At 35.8% G+C, this 18,336-nt stretch overlaps 1 protein-coding gene across 1 annotated transcript; it reads left to right on the forward strand.

Moving 5' to 3' along the window:
• The first annotated feature begins 7,061 nt into the window (after positions 1 to 7,061).
• Positions 7,062 to 10,248, forward strand: LOC143598237 (LRR receptor-like serine/threonine-protein kinase HSL2). The gene is made up of 2 exons (XM_077076507.1): positions 7,062 to 9,738; positions 9,866 to 10,248. The coding sequence occupies exons 1-2, from the start codon at positions 7,182 to 7,184 to the stop codon at positions 10,222 to 10,224; spliced, it is 2,916 nt and encodes a 971-aa protein (XP_076932622.1). The 5' UTR covers positions 7,062 to 7,181; the 3' UTR covers positions 10,225 to 10,248.
• Positions 10,249 to 18,336: the final 8,088 nt, after the last annotated feature.

Consider the following 18,336-nt stretch of genomic DNA (forward strand, 5'->3'; position numbering starts at 1 on the left):
GTATTATTAAAAAAACGCAAAAATTATTTAAAAAAACACATTTTTTTGAAAATTCATATAATAAAAAAAACATACTAAAAATTAAACAAACAATAATATTTAATAATAAAACTAATCTAATACAAGATCCTCTGGTCGCCTCGCCCACAAATGTTCAACCAACTCATGTCGAAGATCCCCGTGTATCTCACGGCTCTTGATATTTGCTATGTTATGAAGTTTTTGTTGATCACTGATTGTGGACGGTTGTGGCGGAATGTCACCTTGGTAGTTTTGGCATATAGCTTTGCCCTCGTCTTCTAACGTCATGTTGTGTAGGATAAGACACGTGTAGACGACGTCCATTATCCTCTCCCGAGTCCAATAACGTATCGGGTTCGCCAGAACATAATATTGTTTTTTTATAGCTCCAAAAGCTCTTTCAATATCTTTTCTAGCAGACTCTTGCTTCTTCGTAAAATACTTCCGTTTGTCGGCGACTGGATCTGTAAAAGCTTGAACTAACACAGCCCATTCGTTGTAAATACCATCGACCAGATAGTACCCGTACTTGAAGAGTTCTTCATTTGCAACAAAAGATTGAGGTGGTTCAACCTCGTCGATAAGGTCGTTGATCAAATGTGACTGATCGATAACATTAAGGTCGTTATTTGACCCAGCAACACCAAAAAAAGCATGCCAAAACCAAAGATCCTGTGACACCGCCGCCTCAAGTATGAGGGTCGGCCCTTCATGATCACCACGGTGGAACTGACCTCGCCAGGCCGTTGGACACATAGCCCATCCAACATGCGTACAATCGATGCTACCTAGCATCCCAGGAAAACCATGTTTTTCTGCGTGCACCTCATATATGCGTTGGATGTCATACGTTGTAGGTTTACGCAGATATCTCCGAGCGTAAGTCGATATGACTCCTACGTACAATATATATTAAAAAATGTAATAAATATTTAATAAAAAGTAAAATTAATGTTTTTTACCTTGGCAGAAAAAATGAAGGGATTCACGTGCAACCCTTTTCGACATCTGTAAATACTCGTCCAAAGCGTCCGACGAGATGCCGTACGCTAGTTGACGGATAGCAGCCGTGCATTTTTGAAGAGGGGTAAAACCGGGAAGACCCCTAGCATCCTCCCTTTGTTGGAAAAAGGGATACCGTGCCTCTAAATCACTCGCTATACGCGTGAACAATTGCCTGCTCATTCGAAAACGAGTTCGAAAATCCGACTCCGCGTATACCGGTTGAGGGCTAAAATAATGCCTCATCAAAGTATCGTTAGCACCCGATCGATCACGATCACGAGGTGGTGCTCTAACCCTCGGGAGTCGGGGTTGATGGGCTTGATTTTGCAAGAGATTTACCACGGCTGCGGTCAAAACTCCCCCTACATGAAGAAGCAAATCATCCTCTTCGGAGGAGTCGGAATCAGACGAGTACGACGACATTATTTTAAAAAAAAAATGGGACAATGGGTTGTTTGGAGATTGAAGTTGTGTTTGATATGGTAAAAATGGGTTGATTTAGGGGTATTATATAGGATTTTGTAAAGGTTTTTTTTAAAAAAGTTTGAAAGAAATGGGTGATATATAGGAAGTGTTGTATAAAGAAATGGGTAAGTTTGGTGTTTTTTGAAGTTGTGTTAAAGTGTTGTATAAAATGGGTAATATATAGGAGTAGAAAAATTTTTTTTTTTAAAAAAATTAAGAGCCAACGGCTCATTTTATCTTTCAAACGGCTCTTTTCACCACTCCCCATGCCCCTCACGCTCAACCTGTCCCGCGAACCCCCTGGCGCCTGCCTCTTTTTCCGCGCTCGCGCCCCTCTCGCGCCCCTCTCGCGCCTCGGTGGTGTGGTGCTCGCGCCCCGGGGCGCGAGTGGCTGTCCTCTTGCGCCCTTTCTCACGCTCCACACCCCTCAGCCTAACGCCTTGCAGGAGGGGTCTAAAGCCCCTTAATGAAGTCCACGTCAGCTTTAACATTTTGGGTATTAAACACACAACACAACCTCAAAGTTACTGACATGCCTCATTTTTAAATGGGACCCTTTATATGCCATGTATAAAGTATAGGCCCCTCTAGTAGTGTCTGGGTGTCCATAAAAAACCATTTTAAATAGTATTATTTTAATATTTTGTCTTTAAAAAGTATATGTTCCAATTTTTGTTTTTAAATTTCCTTTCTAAATCCATATAACATTGTTATGGGTCACCCACTCAACGTCACATCACTTTATATAATTAACTAGGACAATACGCATTTGCTTAAAAAATACAACATAAAAAATAAATTTAATAATATACGTAATAACATAACTAATGAATTTATAAAATATAAATAGTGATAAATAAAATATTTTAACTCATAAATATATCTAAAAATCTTATTTAATACAATATTTAAAGTTAAATTTATAATTTTATTAATAATTCTATAAATAATAATAATTAGTTAACATCTTAGTTAACTACTCTATTTGAATGACTTGTGGATAAATGTTTGGTTTTATTAGTATATAGGTAAATTGTAGGTTTCATTTAATGTAGTCGGAATTATATATTCGGTTATTTTTATCCCGTCTGAGTTATTTTATGTGAATGATTACTTATGCCTTTGTATGTTACGTAGATTTTAAGAACATCGATCAATTCTTTAAGTTGCACACTAATCGAATGATTCCCATTCCAGAAAACAATACTCAAGTGCCAAGTTGATACATGATGATGACGTGGACTAGTTGCTCACCTACCAAACCAAAATACCAAATGGAACTAAATTATCACTTTTAATTTATAATAAAATTCCTAAAATATCTCATTTTTAGATAAACATTCTAAATATGTTCTTACAAAATTCATATTTTCCTTTTGTCCATTTACTAACTCGTCTTCGCCTCTACGTTAGAAAATTGAGACGACGTGTTTCTTAACTCGCCGTCTCTCCTCCGTATTAGCTCATAACATATCGTCTCCCCGCCATGTTAGCTCAAAACACATCGTCTCCTCTCCATGTTAGCTCAAAATTCGTTGCCTTCACCCTTTGTTGGCTAAAAACCAAATTCTACTATTGCCAAAACTTCTTTTAAAAAACAAAAGATATATTAGATTTAATTTTTTAGCTAACACAGTGGGAGACGACGAGTTTTAAACTTACATGGAGGGAAGACGATGAGTTTTGAGCTAACATGGTGGGGGATGCGACTGGTTATGAGCTAATATGGAGCGGAGGCGGGAGTTTTGAGCTAACATGGAGTGAAGACGACGGGTTATGAGCTAATATGAAGGGGATGTGACGAGTTAAAAAACATATCGTCTCGATTTTCGAACGTAGAGTAAAAATGAATTAATAAATGGACAAATGAAGAATTTAAATTTTAAAATGATATATTTGGAATCTCTCTTCAAAAATAATACATTTTGGAAATTTTACCTTAATTTATTCTTCTCTCTCTTCATATAGAGGCTAAGTACGAAATCCAATATTGATTTTGACTTGTTTCTAGATTTTTATAAGCTCAAAGTGCCTTTAGCATTTAAAACTCAGATTTCATACAATTACTATCTATTGCCATTATATCACTTTCTATAAACCCCTTAAATTTAATCATAGTCACGGTATTTACTCATATAAGTCTTCCGATCATGCATTTAATCATTCCATGCACATAACACAAATAGCACATTCATTGCATGTTAATAATGCGAACTCACCCAAACCGAGATTGTCTTGCGATTACCACTGAACTAAATAGTCCAAATGACCGATCATTTTCTCTATTGTCCCGCTTTAGCAACATAGGGTGTGTTTGGGATTGCTTATTTAAGTGGAAAATTACTTTTTGTTAAAAGGACTTATTAACTAATTAATTTTTTAAAAGAAGTTTTTTATAAAAAAAGATGTTCGGATTAACTTACGTGTTGGGAAAATCAAAATGACTAAAAATGACATTTTTTTAAAGGAGTGTAATGAGATTTGAGAGTTAGAGCAGTGTAATAGATAAATCAAACACATTAAATTAATAAGTTGCATATGCCTAATTTTTCAAAACCTCTTTATTTTGTCTTCTTCATAAGTTAAAATCCATAAGACCTTATGGTTTGCCAAACCTCTTATACACCTTATTAACTTTTCTAGAAGTTTATAAGTTATAAGTTGATGAAAATAAGGAATCCCAAACACCCCCATACTACCGTTTTTATCTTATATAACCAAGATCATTGTCGTTTGTTAGAGCACTACACGACAGTTAAATGTTGTCCTAATCGCTAATCATCACCTGGACCACCATAATGCACCGCTTACCGCCACCCAACTGTTGTCAATGACGTCCCATATTGTATTTTGCAGCCATGCTGTCGTTGCGAACTACACAATCGTCGCATGCTATGCCAGAGCTGAGTCGATCTCTCTCTCCTATTCTCCCAATTGCAAATTGGTTCTATCTTTCATCTCTTGGCTCTTCCTCTTGGTTATGTGTAGTGAAGGGGCTACAATTGGGGGCGAATTGTGACACGTGGCGCACAGTCAGCAAAGGGGACAAATTTGTTTTTGGGTTGTAATGGTGTAGGGACCACAAGTTAGGCCCACAGTATCTTTTTTTAGTATTTTCTTTTTATAATTAAACTAATCAAATAAAAACCAATTTATTTAAATAATTAAATATTAATGCATTAAAATTAAAAAGAAATACAAAAAAAATACATAACTAAAAATATAAAAAAACATATAGCTCGGTTAGCGTACATGTTTAGGTTCGGCCCGGGAAATTGAAACAGTTAGCTCGGTTGGTTTAGGTTCATCGGGTTCCATTTTAAGTTCACGTTCGGTTGGTTTTGCGAACCATGGTGTTGACCGAAAGGAGGGAATAGGTGGTTCGGTTGGTTCGGGTTGTTTCTATGATTCATTTTGCATATACACATATATACACACACACAACATATATACATATACATATACACACACATAGGCTACACATATAATATATATATATATATATATATATATATATATATATATATATATAAAACTAGTAATATAATAATAATAAAATCAATCTTCTTTCGGCGACAAATAACCCACGCCCCTGGCCAAATCGCCCCAATTTCGCCCAAGGGGCGGTGTTCGCGCCCATTCGCACCCAAATGTCGCCCAAACTCTAGCCCACTACACATAGCCTTAGGGGCGGAGCTAGACAAACCCAAGCTATTTTCAGATTTATATATGCGTATTGTATCGTATTAACAAACAAACACATTCATTTTTTTTTAGAAAACGAACCCATGATCACATTAAAAAAAACATTGAACCTATTGATTATTAAAAATTTGGTTAAATTTTATTAGTAAATAATCTTTTTTATATAAAGTCTTTAAAGAAACAATATAAATATTCATTTTCATGAACTATTAATAATTTAATGATGTGTGTTTGTGTGTTGTAACGTTATGTTACGTTGATATAGCATGAAAAGAAAAAAAAACGCACTTTTAGCCCATCAATCACCGAAATTGCCTGTAATTTAATAGCTTTTCTACCTTTTCTTCTTTAGTCTATTCGACCATCATGAATGGTGCACACATTGGTTGACTCATTTATCCTATGTACACACTAGTCAACCTATCTTTCTCTTTTTAACTTTTATCTACCACACAATTTAAAGCTAGCCACTTTAATAATATCTTTTAAGACCATGAGTTGTGTCAAATGACTCAAATGAGCCTTTGAGTTTAATTAAGCTATCCTTTTCCTTTTATCAATTTACACTAACAACCTCCGAACTTTAATAAAAATAACATTTGCTATCTTTTTACCAATTACGCCAGTACGGGACGTGACATCTACGGTTCTACACAATTATTAGTGTTGTTATTATTATTAATATTATTTTCATTTGCGTTTTCAAATACAGACTTGTCCATATGTATGATTTTATATCCAACACCAAAAGATCAAAATGTTAACAGAATTATTCGACGGAGTTAAGAGACTGAACTAAAATTAATATATAAATAAAACCATTTGACAAAAGAGAAAAAAAAAGAGACTAAAATGGTTTATGGGTATAATGAAAGGAACCAAAACTGTATTTAACTCTATACTAGATTATCATACATGATACAACAACAAAACAAACGAAAACATAAAAAAAAATAAAAAGAAGACTTTGTTAGGCTGAGGGGTGTGGGGCTTCAGCGGAGGCGCGAGAGCCCATCCGCTCGCGCCCCCAGGCGCGAGCACCACACCACCGAGGCGCGAGAGGGGCGCGAGCGCGAAAAACAAGGCGGGCGCAAGCCTGCTAGCGGGAGGCATATGGCGTAAAGGTGGCTTGGGAATGCGTGAAGGAGCTGTTGGGATGAAGAAAAGAGCCGTTGGGCTCTTTAATTTTATTAAAAAAAAAAGTTTTTCCTCTATATAAACATTGCGGGGGAGGAAACGTCTTCACCGCCGAGGAGGCGGCCATTGGGACGGGACGCCAAGGGGAAAAAACCGGCTGAGGGGGGAGCCGTAAACATCGTCGATCTTGTTGAATCCCTCAATAAATTCAACAAAACCATGGAGGTGGTCTCTAATGACAAAAAGGAAAAAAGTCGAATGAGAGATTTGGACTTCCTTACAAGAGACTTCAGTAACCTAAATCCGGTCGATCAAATGCTGATGGAAAAGCAAAAGGAACGTATCCGAAAGAGGTTGATCGAAGAAGACCAAGCCGAAGAATAAGAATAATGTTTTTTTAGTACTTTAATTTTTATTTTATTTTTAGATATTAATGTTTTTTTTAATGTGTGTTTTTTTTAATAATTTATGAGTTTTTTTTAATAATACGTTTTTTGAATATATTTATAAAAAAATAAAAAAAAAATCCGCTGGAGCCCCTGCTCGCGCCCCTCCACACCAGGGCCAGGGGCTCCAGCGGGGGCTCCAACACCCATCTTATCCAGTTTCTCTCTCTGCCACACGTCACAATATTATTGACTGGAGCCCCCATTCGCGCCCCCGTTAGAGCCCCCCACCCCTTAGCCCTAGTCAAACACAAACATGTGGAATCTCATTCAATAATAGAGACATTAATATACAAATCATATATAATCTATTAATCTTGATCCAAACATGAATCATGATGAACCACTCAAATCTACTAGTCCTTATTAATCTTTGAACCTAACTACTAACCTTAGCTAGCAATGGCTTACATCTTGTTCTACCTTCACCTTCTTTCCCTCATCTCCTTGACACTCACTGCCTCCGCCTCCACCCGAGACGCCGCGGTCCTCCTCCGCGTCAAAAACACCCAAGTCGTCGACCCAGACGCCTTGCTCAACGACTGGCTCGATACCACCAGCCCTTGTAACTGGACCGGCATCACTTGCAACAACAACAATTATTCTAACATTATTATTTCTATAGACTTGACCGATTTTGGTAGTCTTTCGGGCCCATTTCCGGCAGATTTCTGTCGAATTCCAACTCTAGAATACCTTAGCATAGCTAACAACTACTTCAATGGTACTATATCTCCAGCAGGCTTTTCATTATGCTCACATATCAACTTTCTAAACATTTCCAATAACTTGTTTGAGGGCCAGTTCCCCGAATTTCAACCCGAATTCGGTAACTTAACCGTCCTAGACGTCTCTTATAACAGCTTCACCAGTCGGATTCCAACGACTATACCGTTATCGCTTCGGTTCATCGATCTTTCTTCTAACTTCTTTTTTGGTCCCATACCAGACTCGCTAACGAACCTAACGGAGCTAAGAGTATTCTTAGCTCCTGTTAACCCCTCGTTAGCGGGTCCGCTGCCCGAAACACTCGGGCGGCTTAACAACCTTGAGGTCTTGAGAATCTCACAAGCTAGTCTCTCTGGTAAAATACCGGAATCCATCGGTGATCTTGCGTCACTCAAAAGTATTGATCTCTCCGACAACTTCCTCACAGGCGGGATCCCGGCGACCATCGGACGCCTCAAAGGCATCCAGCATATTTGGATTTATAACAACAGTTTATCCGGTCAGATACCGGATGTGTTTGCCAACCTTACTTCTCTGTTACACTTTGACGCTTCTCTGAATACCCTCACCGGAATGTTACCGGCCAGTCTCGCCGGATTACATCTCCAGTCACTGGCAATGAACGACAACTTTCTTGAAGGCGAAATCCCGGCTGTAATTTCCTCAAATCCTTTGCTTACCCAGTTGAAGCTCTTTAACAACTCCTTTTCCGGTACCTTGCCGGACAGTTTGGGTAAAAGCTCCGATCTACAAGAGTTTGATGTTTCCGGCAATCAGTTTCAAGGTCCTTTGCCGGGAAGTCTTTGTCACAGAAACAAGCTTCAGAAATTCATCTGTTTCAATAACAGATTCTCAGGTGAGATTCCGGCAGATTGTAAATCTATGTATTATGTAAGGATATCTAACAATCAGTTTTCCGGCGAGATTCCGGCCAGTTTCTGGAGCTCATCTGAACTTCAGTTTATAGATTTGAGTTATAATAAGTTCAAAGGGTCAGTTCCAGAAACGATTTCTAACTCCACCGGGTTAACAACGTTGGCGATTTCGGGTAATGATTTTTCCGGTGAGTTACCGGCGGCGATCTGCGGGTTGCAGGAGATTGTAGAAATGGACTTGAGTGATAATAAGTTTTCAGGTGGGTTACCAAAGTGTTTGACCAATTTGAACAAGTTAGAGAAGCTTAGTCTTCAGTCAAACAGGTTTACAGGTGAAATCCCAAAAGATGTGGGTAACTGGGATCAACTTTCCAGTTTAAATCTTTCGGGTAATCGGTTGACCGGTGAGATCCCCGATCAGATCGGGGATTTACCGGTCCTGAACTATCTGGATCTTGCTGGAAATTTACTTTCCGGCAAGATACCAGCGTCGTTGACTAAACTCAAACTCAACGTGCTTAACCTTTCAGATAATAATCTGGAAGGTCAAGTACCTACGGGTTTGGACACGGAAGTTTACGTGTCGAGCTTACTTGGTAACCCAAAACTATGTAGTTCGGATCTTAAACCGCTTCCGTCTTGTCATAAAACGAAAACGATAAGCTATTATTTGGTTGGGTTTGTGTTGATCTTGGCTTTCTTTCTTATCGCTTCGCTTCTTTGGGTTATGATCAAGACTAAAGTTTTCCGGCGAAGTAAAAGTTTATTGAAAATCACGTCATTCCAACGACTCGGGTTCAAAGAACAAGAAGTTTTGGTTGCGTTAATGGAGAGTAACGTGATTGGTGTGGGCGGTTCTGGGAAGGTATACCGAGTAACACTCAAAACCGGACAAACAGTTGCTGTTAAAAAGCTTTACGGGGTTCACAGGGGTCCAGAAAATGAGGCGGGGTTTTGGTCGGAGATGGAGACGTTGGGTCGGATCCGGCATAAAAACATCGTGAAGCTTTTGTTCGGTAGTGTCGGGGAGGATTTCCGGGCATTGGTTTATGAGTATGTGGAGAATGGGAGTTTAGGTGATATGTTACACAAAGATCCGAAAGGTGGATTTTTATTAGATTGGAGTAAGCGGTTTGAGATTGCGCTTGGAGCCGCACAAGGGTTAGCGTACTTGCACCACGACTGCGTGCCAAGTATTGTGCATCGCGATGTCAAGTCAAATAACATCTTGTTGGACGAAGAGTTTAGACCGCGTGTTGCTGATTTTGGGCTAGCCAAGACTTTGCAAGTGGAAGTGAAGGAGAGTGATGGAGCCATGTCTCGTGTCGCTGGTTCCTACGGCTACATTGCGCCAGGTGAGTCGGTCGGTTCAAAATTTATAGCTTTATACATAGTTTAGTGTGTCAAATATTGATTATAAAGTTTATATTGTATACCAATATTTTATTCTGACGTGGTTTTGTCATTAACTTTGCATTGTAGAGTATGCATACACGATGAAAGTTACCGAAAAGAGTGATGTGTACAGTTTTGGCGTGGTGTTGATGGAACTAGTGACGGGTAAGAGACCAAATGATTCATCTTTTGATGAACACAAGGATTTAGTGAAGTGGGTGACTGAGGCGGCTCTATCGTCGGCTGAAAATCCAAGTGACGGTGGTTGGGTGGACTTAGATCGACTTATCGATCCCAAAATGAAGCCTGTGGGCCAAGATTACGAAGAAATTGAAAACGTGTTGAACGTGGCTCTTCAGTGTACTTCGGCATTCCCGATTAACCGACCGTCCATGCGAAGAGTTGTGGAGTTGCTCAAGGACCATTCTAGGGCATCTAAAGAATAACGTAGCTTTAGTTTAGTACATGTATATTTGCATTACTGCTGTAAGATTCTCTATGGTAAATTGATAATTGTGAAGATGTTTTACCAATATTCTCTTTCAGCGGATGAAAGTTGGTCAAAATTAAGCAACCCTAAACTAGGTGTTCTTTTAAGTTCGAAGCTGGTCGGTTTGTTCTATGTATGCGTAATTGCGTATACAGTTATAATGTTATATGTGACTTGTTATTTAACAAACTGTTAATGATTATTTTGGTCACGGGTGCGTCACCTCTCACGGCCCACTCTTGTGAATTATTTTGAAAGTGATTCTTTTGGATTGCTCTATAACTAGTTGATTAATTTAGCAACTGTCCTTGTATGTTGAGTTTGAATACTTTATTGTTTTGACATGAAATGCAAGAATCCAATGCAAGTATGAACACATCATTTTAATCATCATACTTTATTATATGATGAGTTTGAATACTTTGATTTTAAGATGATTGTTGTAATAAGCAAGGTGGTGATTACATCGAAACAGAAGGCAAACGAGCAATAAGCTGCGCCGCTACCCTTTATGAGATTGCAAAACCCAATCTTTTAAGATTAAATGTTGATACAATTCAAGAACAAATTTCACAACACAGAAATCCGGAAAGACTCACTAATTCTCAAAAGATACATAATCAAGTTACACAACGGACACTAGATCGGAACCCAATCAAGAACTATCTGAAAACTGAGATGAAAGAACTTGTTGAACGATGAAGATGTTGAATGAGCAGAGAATGAGCCATCTCGAAGTCATACACCAAACTCCTCTTTTATGCAGCAACATCTTTCACATGATAACATTCTAACCCTCGTACATTCAAATGTTCATCAACAATCCTTAAACTTCCTACAAAACAAAAATCAAATAAGATAACATTATAACAACAAAATAAGTTACAACTAAGTTTGCTAAAAAAGTTGACATAGATATAATGTAAATCAAGCTTAATACCTGTTTCTTGATCATGAAAAGCAAGGTTTGTGCTATAGATATAAGTATATAACAGACTCATTATCACAAAATAGTTTTACTTGTAACGTGGACATCACTTCAAAATATTTAAGAACATTTGAAATCCACATAACTTAACATGAAGCTCAACACAAAGCACGGCACTCGGTTATGTTGTAGAAACCTTCCTGTGCTCCTTACCTTTCCATGAAATAAAACATCTTCACTGGGAAATACAAAATCATGTTCTAGGATCTTCTGGTTACAATTAGTACATTTACCCTAAGCGGTATCCACGTACCCTTTAAGTCACAATGATCGCATTTGCTTGGTAAAATACCTTTACATGGAAACTTTTTAAATACCTTAATATCCTTATAACTGCTTGGAGAACACCTTTTGGATTTTTAAGAATTTGAAAGGCAACTAGTGCTTTTTACGGAGAAGGGCTTGGGCTTGTTTTCGGGGGTTTCCTTTCAATAGCTTGTTGCCACCTAGGCCTGTAAACGAATCGAACGTTCGCTGAACTTTTTGTTAACCGTTCGACGGGAAGCTCGTTTATGTTCGTTTATTTAATAAGTGAACGAACATGAACACATGTTCTGTTCGTTCATTTATGTTCATAAACATTCGTTTATGTCTATTTATTTATGTTCGTTTTTGTATTGATAGAAAATAATTAAATACTATATGGATGAATTGGTCATATATTTTTTAATTTGTGTTCATTTAAGTGTTTTCATTTATGTTTGTTTGTGTTCATTTACATATGTTCATATATGTTCATTTATCTTTATTCAGTTATGCTTGTTTAGATTTTAAATAAACAAACACAAATGTTCATTTCTTAATTAAATGAACATGAACACAAATAGGTATCTATTAAGGGTTCGTGTTGTTTAAAGTTAATTGAATGAACGAACACGAACATGTCCTTGTTCATGCTCGTTCGATTGTTTACATGATTTCACTATTCACATTGATTGATACATCGATCTCAATCTCTAGACTCTACCAATTTTATTTGCGTTTGTTTGTGTTCGTGAACACATTCATTTCTTAATGAACGAACACGAACATAAAAATCTTGTTCGGTAAGTGTTTGTGAACACATCATTTCCTTAAAAAACGAACATGAACAAGGTCTTGTTCGTATTCGTTCGGTTCATTTACAGCTTTATTGCCACCTAGAGAAACTCCTACTTGTTTATGAACAACTCAAAAGAGATTCTTAATCAAAAAGAATTTGATGTTTGGCTGGTGAAATAATCAGTAGTTCAAAAATGTCTACCACAAATGATTGGTAGTTCAAAGAATACAATGAGAGAAAACTCTTCGCAAAATACGTTTAGAGTAACCTTCATGAGTGTTAAACATGAGAGGTCGTATTTGATCAAGTTCTGGTTCCACCACATACAACAATTATTAATTTTAAACAAGATAAAGGAACTTATAGAAAATGATTTTAATTTTAAATTATAGCCTCACAAATCTTTATGATTAAAAGATATTTATGATATAAGATAAGGCATGCATAAATAAGTAAATAACACTATAAGGTATGAATGCTAAAAGTTAAAAGAAGCGTCGCAATCTCATATTAAATGAGAGGTGTTAAGTTTAAAGTACTAATCAGTATTTAATTTTGAATATAACCGCAAAACCTTCACGTGCAATGCTTGGAAATGATTGTCATTTTGTAGGACTCACTCCAATAAATTCAAGTCCATTTTTTAATTTTTTTTTTCCGAATGAATATTTGCAATACGTGGGATTTGAACCATGAGCTTCTGTTTTACAATATAGTCATCTTACCATTTAACCTAAGTGGACCAACAAAGTTTCATTCAAAAACTAGCCATAACAATTACAAACAATCTACGAAATACTTAGCCACCTAATACGCCCACACACAATCAAAATTTACACCCCCTGAAAGCTAAAAACCTACCAATTCCGACGTGGGTGAGTTTCGACCTACTCCATACCTAAAGATAGCTAACCACCTTAATCTCCACCATCAAGTTAGCCAACCCAATTACCATCCCATCATGCATCACCTTGTTTTGAGCCTTCCACAACCTTCACTTTGTAATTAACACAGGTGCATAGAAAGCTTTACCCTTTTTCTTCGGTAACTAGTAAAACTTGTACAACTCAAGAAGATCCCGGACCCGGAATGCATAGATCGCGGGGACTACACACCATATTGAGATTGGTTTCCAAAAGGCTCGGGCGAGGACAGATTTATTTAATCTATCAAAATATATTGGAATTCTTATTCTAAATCATATAATTTAACTAAAAAACATATTTATTCATATAAATTGTTTATTATTTTTAACACACTCTACATCCGATTCCTCATATGTATACCTTTATTTACTTAAATAATACTTATTTATTGTTTATTATATTTTCTCTTTTTTATACTCTGAAAAATATATAGAATTAATATATGAAGTGAAAAGTAATTCATATATATATATATATATAAGAAATCAAAGTTTTCTAATAAGTCTAGGAAGACTTTTAGAATACATCATCCCATGTAAATAAGATACTATACCTCTTAGATTTGATACTATACGATCTTTAGCTCATTATAGATATAAACCATAAACCATTAACTACTTCAATCTAATTGTCCGGATCTATTCCTAAGTTTTTTAGAAAACTATGTATTCTTACAATACCCCCCCCCCCCCACCCACCCACACACAATCACTATTCAATCCTTATACATATGCCATATTTTAGGGCATCGGATTGAGTACAAAAACTAATAAAAACCTTGAATTTTTTTCTCTAATTATATGCATGGTTTATGGTGATACAAGGAATCCATTGTAAATGCTCTAAAGGGTATATAGCTAAATGGTATCAAGGTGTTGAATTGATGTATGTTAAGTGATAAGGGTTCAAATCTAATGTAAAAGCTTAGGAGTAGGTTGAAAGGGTTTGATGTTAGAAATATGACTCTTGTTAAAGTTTGATTATCAACTAAGTAGCTTGCCCCGCGCGTTGAGCGGGGTCTGGATTTGTATTTATGTTTAATTTGTAATAAACCTGACGAAACCCCTTGCAGCGACAAAACACGAGTCGGAACTAAATTAAAAATAAGTTCGTTAACACTCAAATACAAAATATTCACATATTTAAAAGAAATGGGAATCGCGGCGGTGAACCAAAGTGAATTTTGTCAGTATCTACTTAAAGAATAAGAAACCCGCTCATTTTCATATATTAAAATTTCTATAATTTTGGATATTTGTAATGTTTGGTATATGAAGTAGAAATAAGATATATAGAATGAACAATGTTGATGGAAAAAAACATTTATTTTTAATATAGAAATCAAATATTATGCCCTGTTTCATTTTCATTTTTATTCTTTAAAATATTTTATTTATTTATTGTTATTAATTCCATACCATTACCAACTATAAAAAGGGGAAATGACACTCATTGGTATTACCCATGCGCGGTCAATCATGTACTGTCACCTCAATTCTATCATTAATTACCCACAAACCACAAAGTTACTAGCAACACCTACCACAAGTACCTTAGAACTTTATTAATTCATTTTAATTCTTAAATAGTCAACAATGAATCAATTTTGTGTGGCAAAACTTTGCCATGAAATGAAACCACCCACCTTACCCACATGATGTGGGAAGGTGTTGCCACGTGGTTTGGAATACACCCTACCTATATGGATGCCCCTTCCTAAATAAAATTACAAATTTGATTTATACGTAACACAGAAAAAAATGTAGAATGACACAAAAGACTTATTTATCTAATAAGATATTACTTTCCTTTAGTATTTTAGTCCAATAATATATCAAAGAAGAATATATTCATAACTATCAATCAACTTATTTATACTACTGTTTTTCTCCAAACCCGTCAAATAATTCCTTTTTCCAGAGAGAGTGAAAAAAAAAAAGAAAAAATTATGAATGTTCGTACCGATGGGGCACTAAAGCCCAAATATGATGGCCCGTGGACCATGACATAAACCAAGTGGAGACCTACTAGTCCCTGTTAACCCTTTTCCTTATCGGGCCATAGACCCTCTACCTGCAAATAAACAAAATCACGTGCTCACTTCCCGACCTTAAATGCATTTGTTTTATAGTGATAAATTTGAATTTGGGATAATAATAATGTCGTAATGGTTTTACATTTTATATTCACTTAGGTGTTACTTGTTTTTTCTGAAAAAGGTTTACGTAAGCTTTTTTGTCTACGCTACGCAGACCACACGCAAACATTGCTATCGGCATACTATTTGTTTTCTCAAAAATATTTCATTATGCAGGAGATTAAAACACCACACTCTCAACGCCCACTGTCCACCACTACCACCACCCACTATTCGCCACCACCACCGCCCACCGTCCGCCACCACTGTCCACCCCCTCCACCCCACCCACCACCACCACCATCTACCGTTCGCCGCCACCACTGCCACCACAACCCACTACCATAGTTCGTACACTACCATCACTTTATTTTAGAAATCTACATACGTTAAAAAACGAATAGTCTTTTTTTGTAGATTGTAAAGATTTGACCCACCTCTTCTTCTGCAAACGTCTGCATATATGATCCGCGGATTACGTACATTTCACATTCGAAAAAACAAATAGCATCTTATTCATTATCAATTCTATATTTATTGCAATAATGGCTGGCCTAGAAAGTAGAAACATTGTATTCATTGTATCAAACAAGTATATAATGTACTATTTACGTCACTATATTTCTAAATTTCACTAAATATCAATTACTACATGCAAGTGTATTATGTTATTTTTACCCTTCTTTACTTAAATAAAATTAATAATGGACACGTGCCCATCAATGAAACTATCAATTTTTGTAGTTTCTGGCCTATCTTGTGAAGGTAAACAATATTTATAAAGCCGAATTCGTTTTTCATACAATGTTTTGTAAGATACAGATAATTAACAGATAATTAACATTGTATATAATGTATAGTTTTAGCAGTTTTCTAGTCTTGATAGAATAACTTGAGTTAAAAATTATCCTTATTTTTTTAATTCATAAGCAAAAATATAAAAAATGTGATAAGAGAGTCCGGACTTGAACCCCGTATTGTTCTTCACATTGGTAATGGAAAACTTGAATATTATGACAAACATATTGTTAAAACATACATGTCACAACAAAGAGAGAAGCCACGGCTGATGAGAATAATCCAGACGACATGATAGTCAGCTTTGTCGAGTTCCTCTTTAGGATGTATATTAGTGATGAGGATTATGGTTCTTGAGAAACCGAATAATATATAGAGAGAGAGGGTGACAAATTTGTTGTGAGGTTTAGGGTTATGTCTCATGATGTTGTTTAGCCTCTACATATATTTATATACACCCAAGGGGAAACCCTTGATTAATAATGATTGGTAAGATAGGTTAATATGGTCTATCAACAATTACCTAACTAATATAATAATAAGGTATAATTTAATTAATTTTAATCTATTATTATATAAATGATAATGATGACCATATATTAATTTTGCTACACATGTTTTTTAAGTATTTTGTTTATTGGTTTATAAATGAGTCACTATAATTTAGTTAATTTCATTTGGGTAATCTCGATGGCTTGTCATGTGTGTAACTTTCTTGTGTACATATTCTTTTAGATCCTTTTGCTCAATTAGTGAATTGGTGATGTGTTTACAAGTAAAACGAAAAAAATGTGTTATTTTTCACTCTCTTATATAATTGTGTATCCGCCTTTTTACTTCTTTAAATGTCGGTATCTTAAAAATTGATGTATGGGAAGTATATAAGCCTATGAGGTGTAGAGAGAATCGGGCCTCTTCATGAATGCATTGGCCCACTATAAAACTGCCAGCCTTGCAAGGCCCGCCACTTATATGTGATGGGTGTTAAATTTAACCCGTCAAACTAAATCGAGCTTTCTCTCTTCTGTTAGAATAATTTGTCTATTTAGAAAATAAAAACATATTAATAACTTTATTTGGAGACCAATGAATAGATCTGTCTTCATATACTTCCTAAATTGAACAAAAATCAGTTTCTTAATAACTTGCGATATATAAGATGAAATGTGTGTCTATACAAGACTATTTAAAGTAGAAAATAGTGAAAATTTTGAAATGGGTGTTTTACGGATATAGTGACCTAGTGAGAGTTAAAAAGAACGTATTAAACGGTTTTGTGAACGTCTTATATATTTCCAAATTGACTATTTATTGAAATTCTAGAAAATGCAAAATTGCTATTTGTGAAAGTCATGAATAGTTTAATACTACGTGACAGTTGTTATTTTGAACAAGACAAAACAAAATTGAAAACTTGTAATACGTATTTTCTCTAGGACGACCAACGTATTTTAGTTAGAGACGAATAAATTTTTGTTAACGAGAATCCAACAAATATAACTTAGTTTAACCGTAATTTCATTAGCAACTAAACATACCTCTCCTACCGAGGGATAGGCAAATAAAACAAAACATTGTACACAAACGATAAATTATATCCATCTCAATCTAAATCCAAACGTTTTTTCCTACTTTAATCCATAAATAACTTAGCATTTTGATCTCGTCATGCATATCCATAAATATGAATTCATATACTTCCAAATAGTCGGATAGTATTTGATGCATTTGTTTACTTTCGATTATTACTATTCCTACTATATTCTAAATTTTCCAGCTTTTATGCTTACTGGGTAGTACTTATTTTTCAATAATAATAAATATTACTAGTGAGTGAGTGAGTGAGTTATCTCTGGAACCGGATATATGTTGAAGGTGCTTAAGACTCTTTACGACCGGATTGGGCTGGCTAGTGGTAATCTTTTACCATTTGATCACCTAATAGGCTAACACGCAGTACATCTGCAATTATCTTTTTGTTAATCGTTAAAAATAAATAAATATATATGGATATATACAACTGTGTATTTACGGTAATTTAAACTATAAATTGCATTAAATACTCTTTTGATAGGAAGAAGCTTGTTTGAATTATGTCCATATATATCCAATCAGAGTGAAGTTTCACCCGATTGGCAGCAGAAAGTGTGCTGTATGGAAAGCGAACCTAACTTTCA

This window comes from Bidens hawaiensis, unplaced genomic scaffold (genome assembly GCF_021521415.1).
Source record: "Bidens hawaiensis isolate Kalapana, Puna unplaced genomic scaffold, B.hawaiensis_p1.1 tig00049835_1, whole genome shotgun sequence".
Lineage (NCBI taxonomy): Eukaryota > Viridiplantae > Streptophyta > Magnoliopsida > Asterales > Asteraceae > Bidens > Bidens hawaiensis.

What these genes read in the sequence shown, in the direction of transcription:
- LOC143598237 (XM_077076507.1), top strand. Translation starts at nt 7,182, where the DNA reads ATGGCTTACATCTTGTTCTACCTTCACCTTCTTTCCCTCATCTCCTTG. An exon ending in CTACGGCTACATTGCGCCAG is followed by an intron (nt 9,739 to 9,865) that starts GTGAGTCGGTCG and finishes TTTGCATTGTAG; the next exon opens with AGTATGCATACACGATGAAA.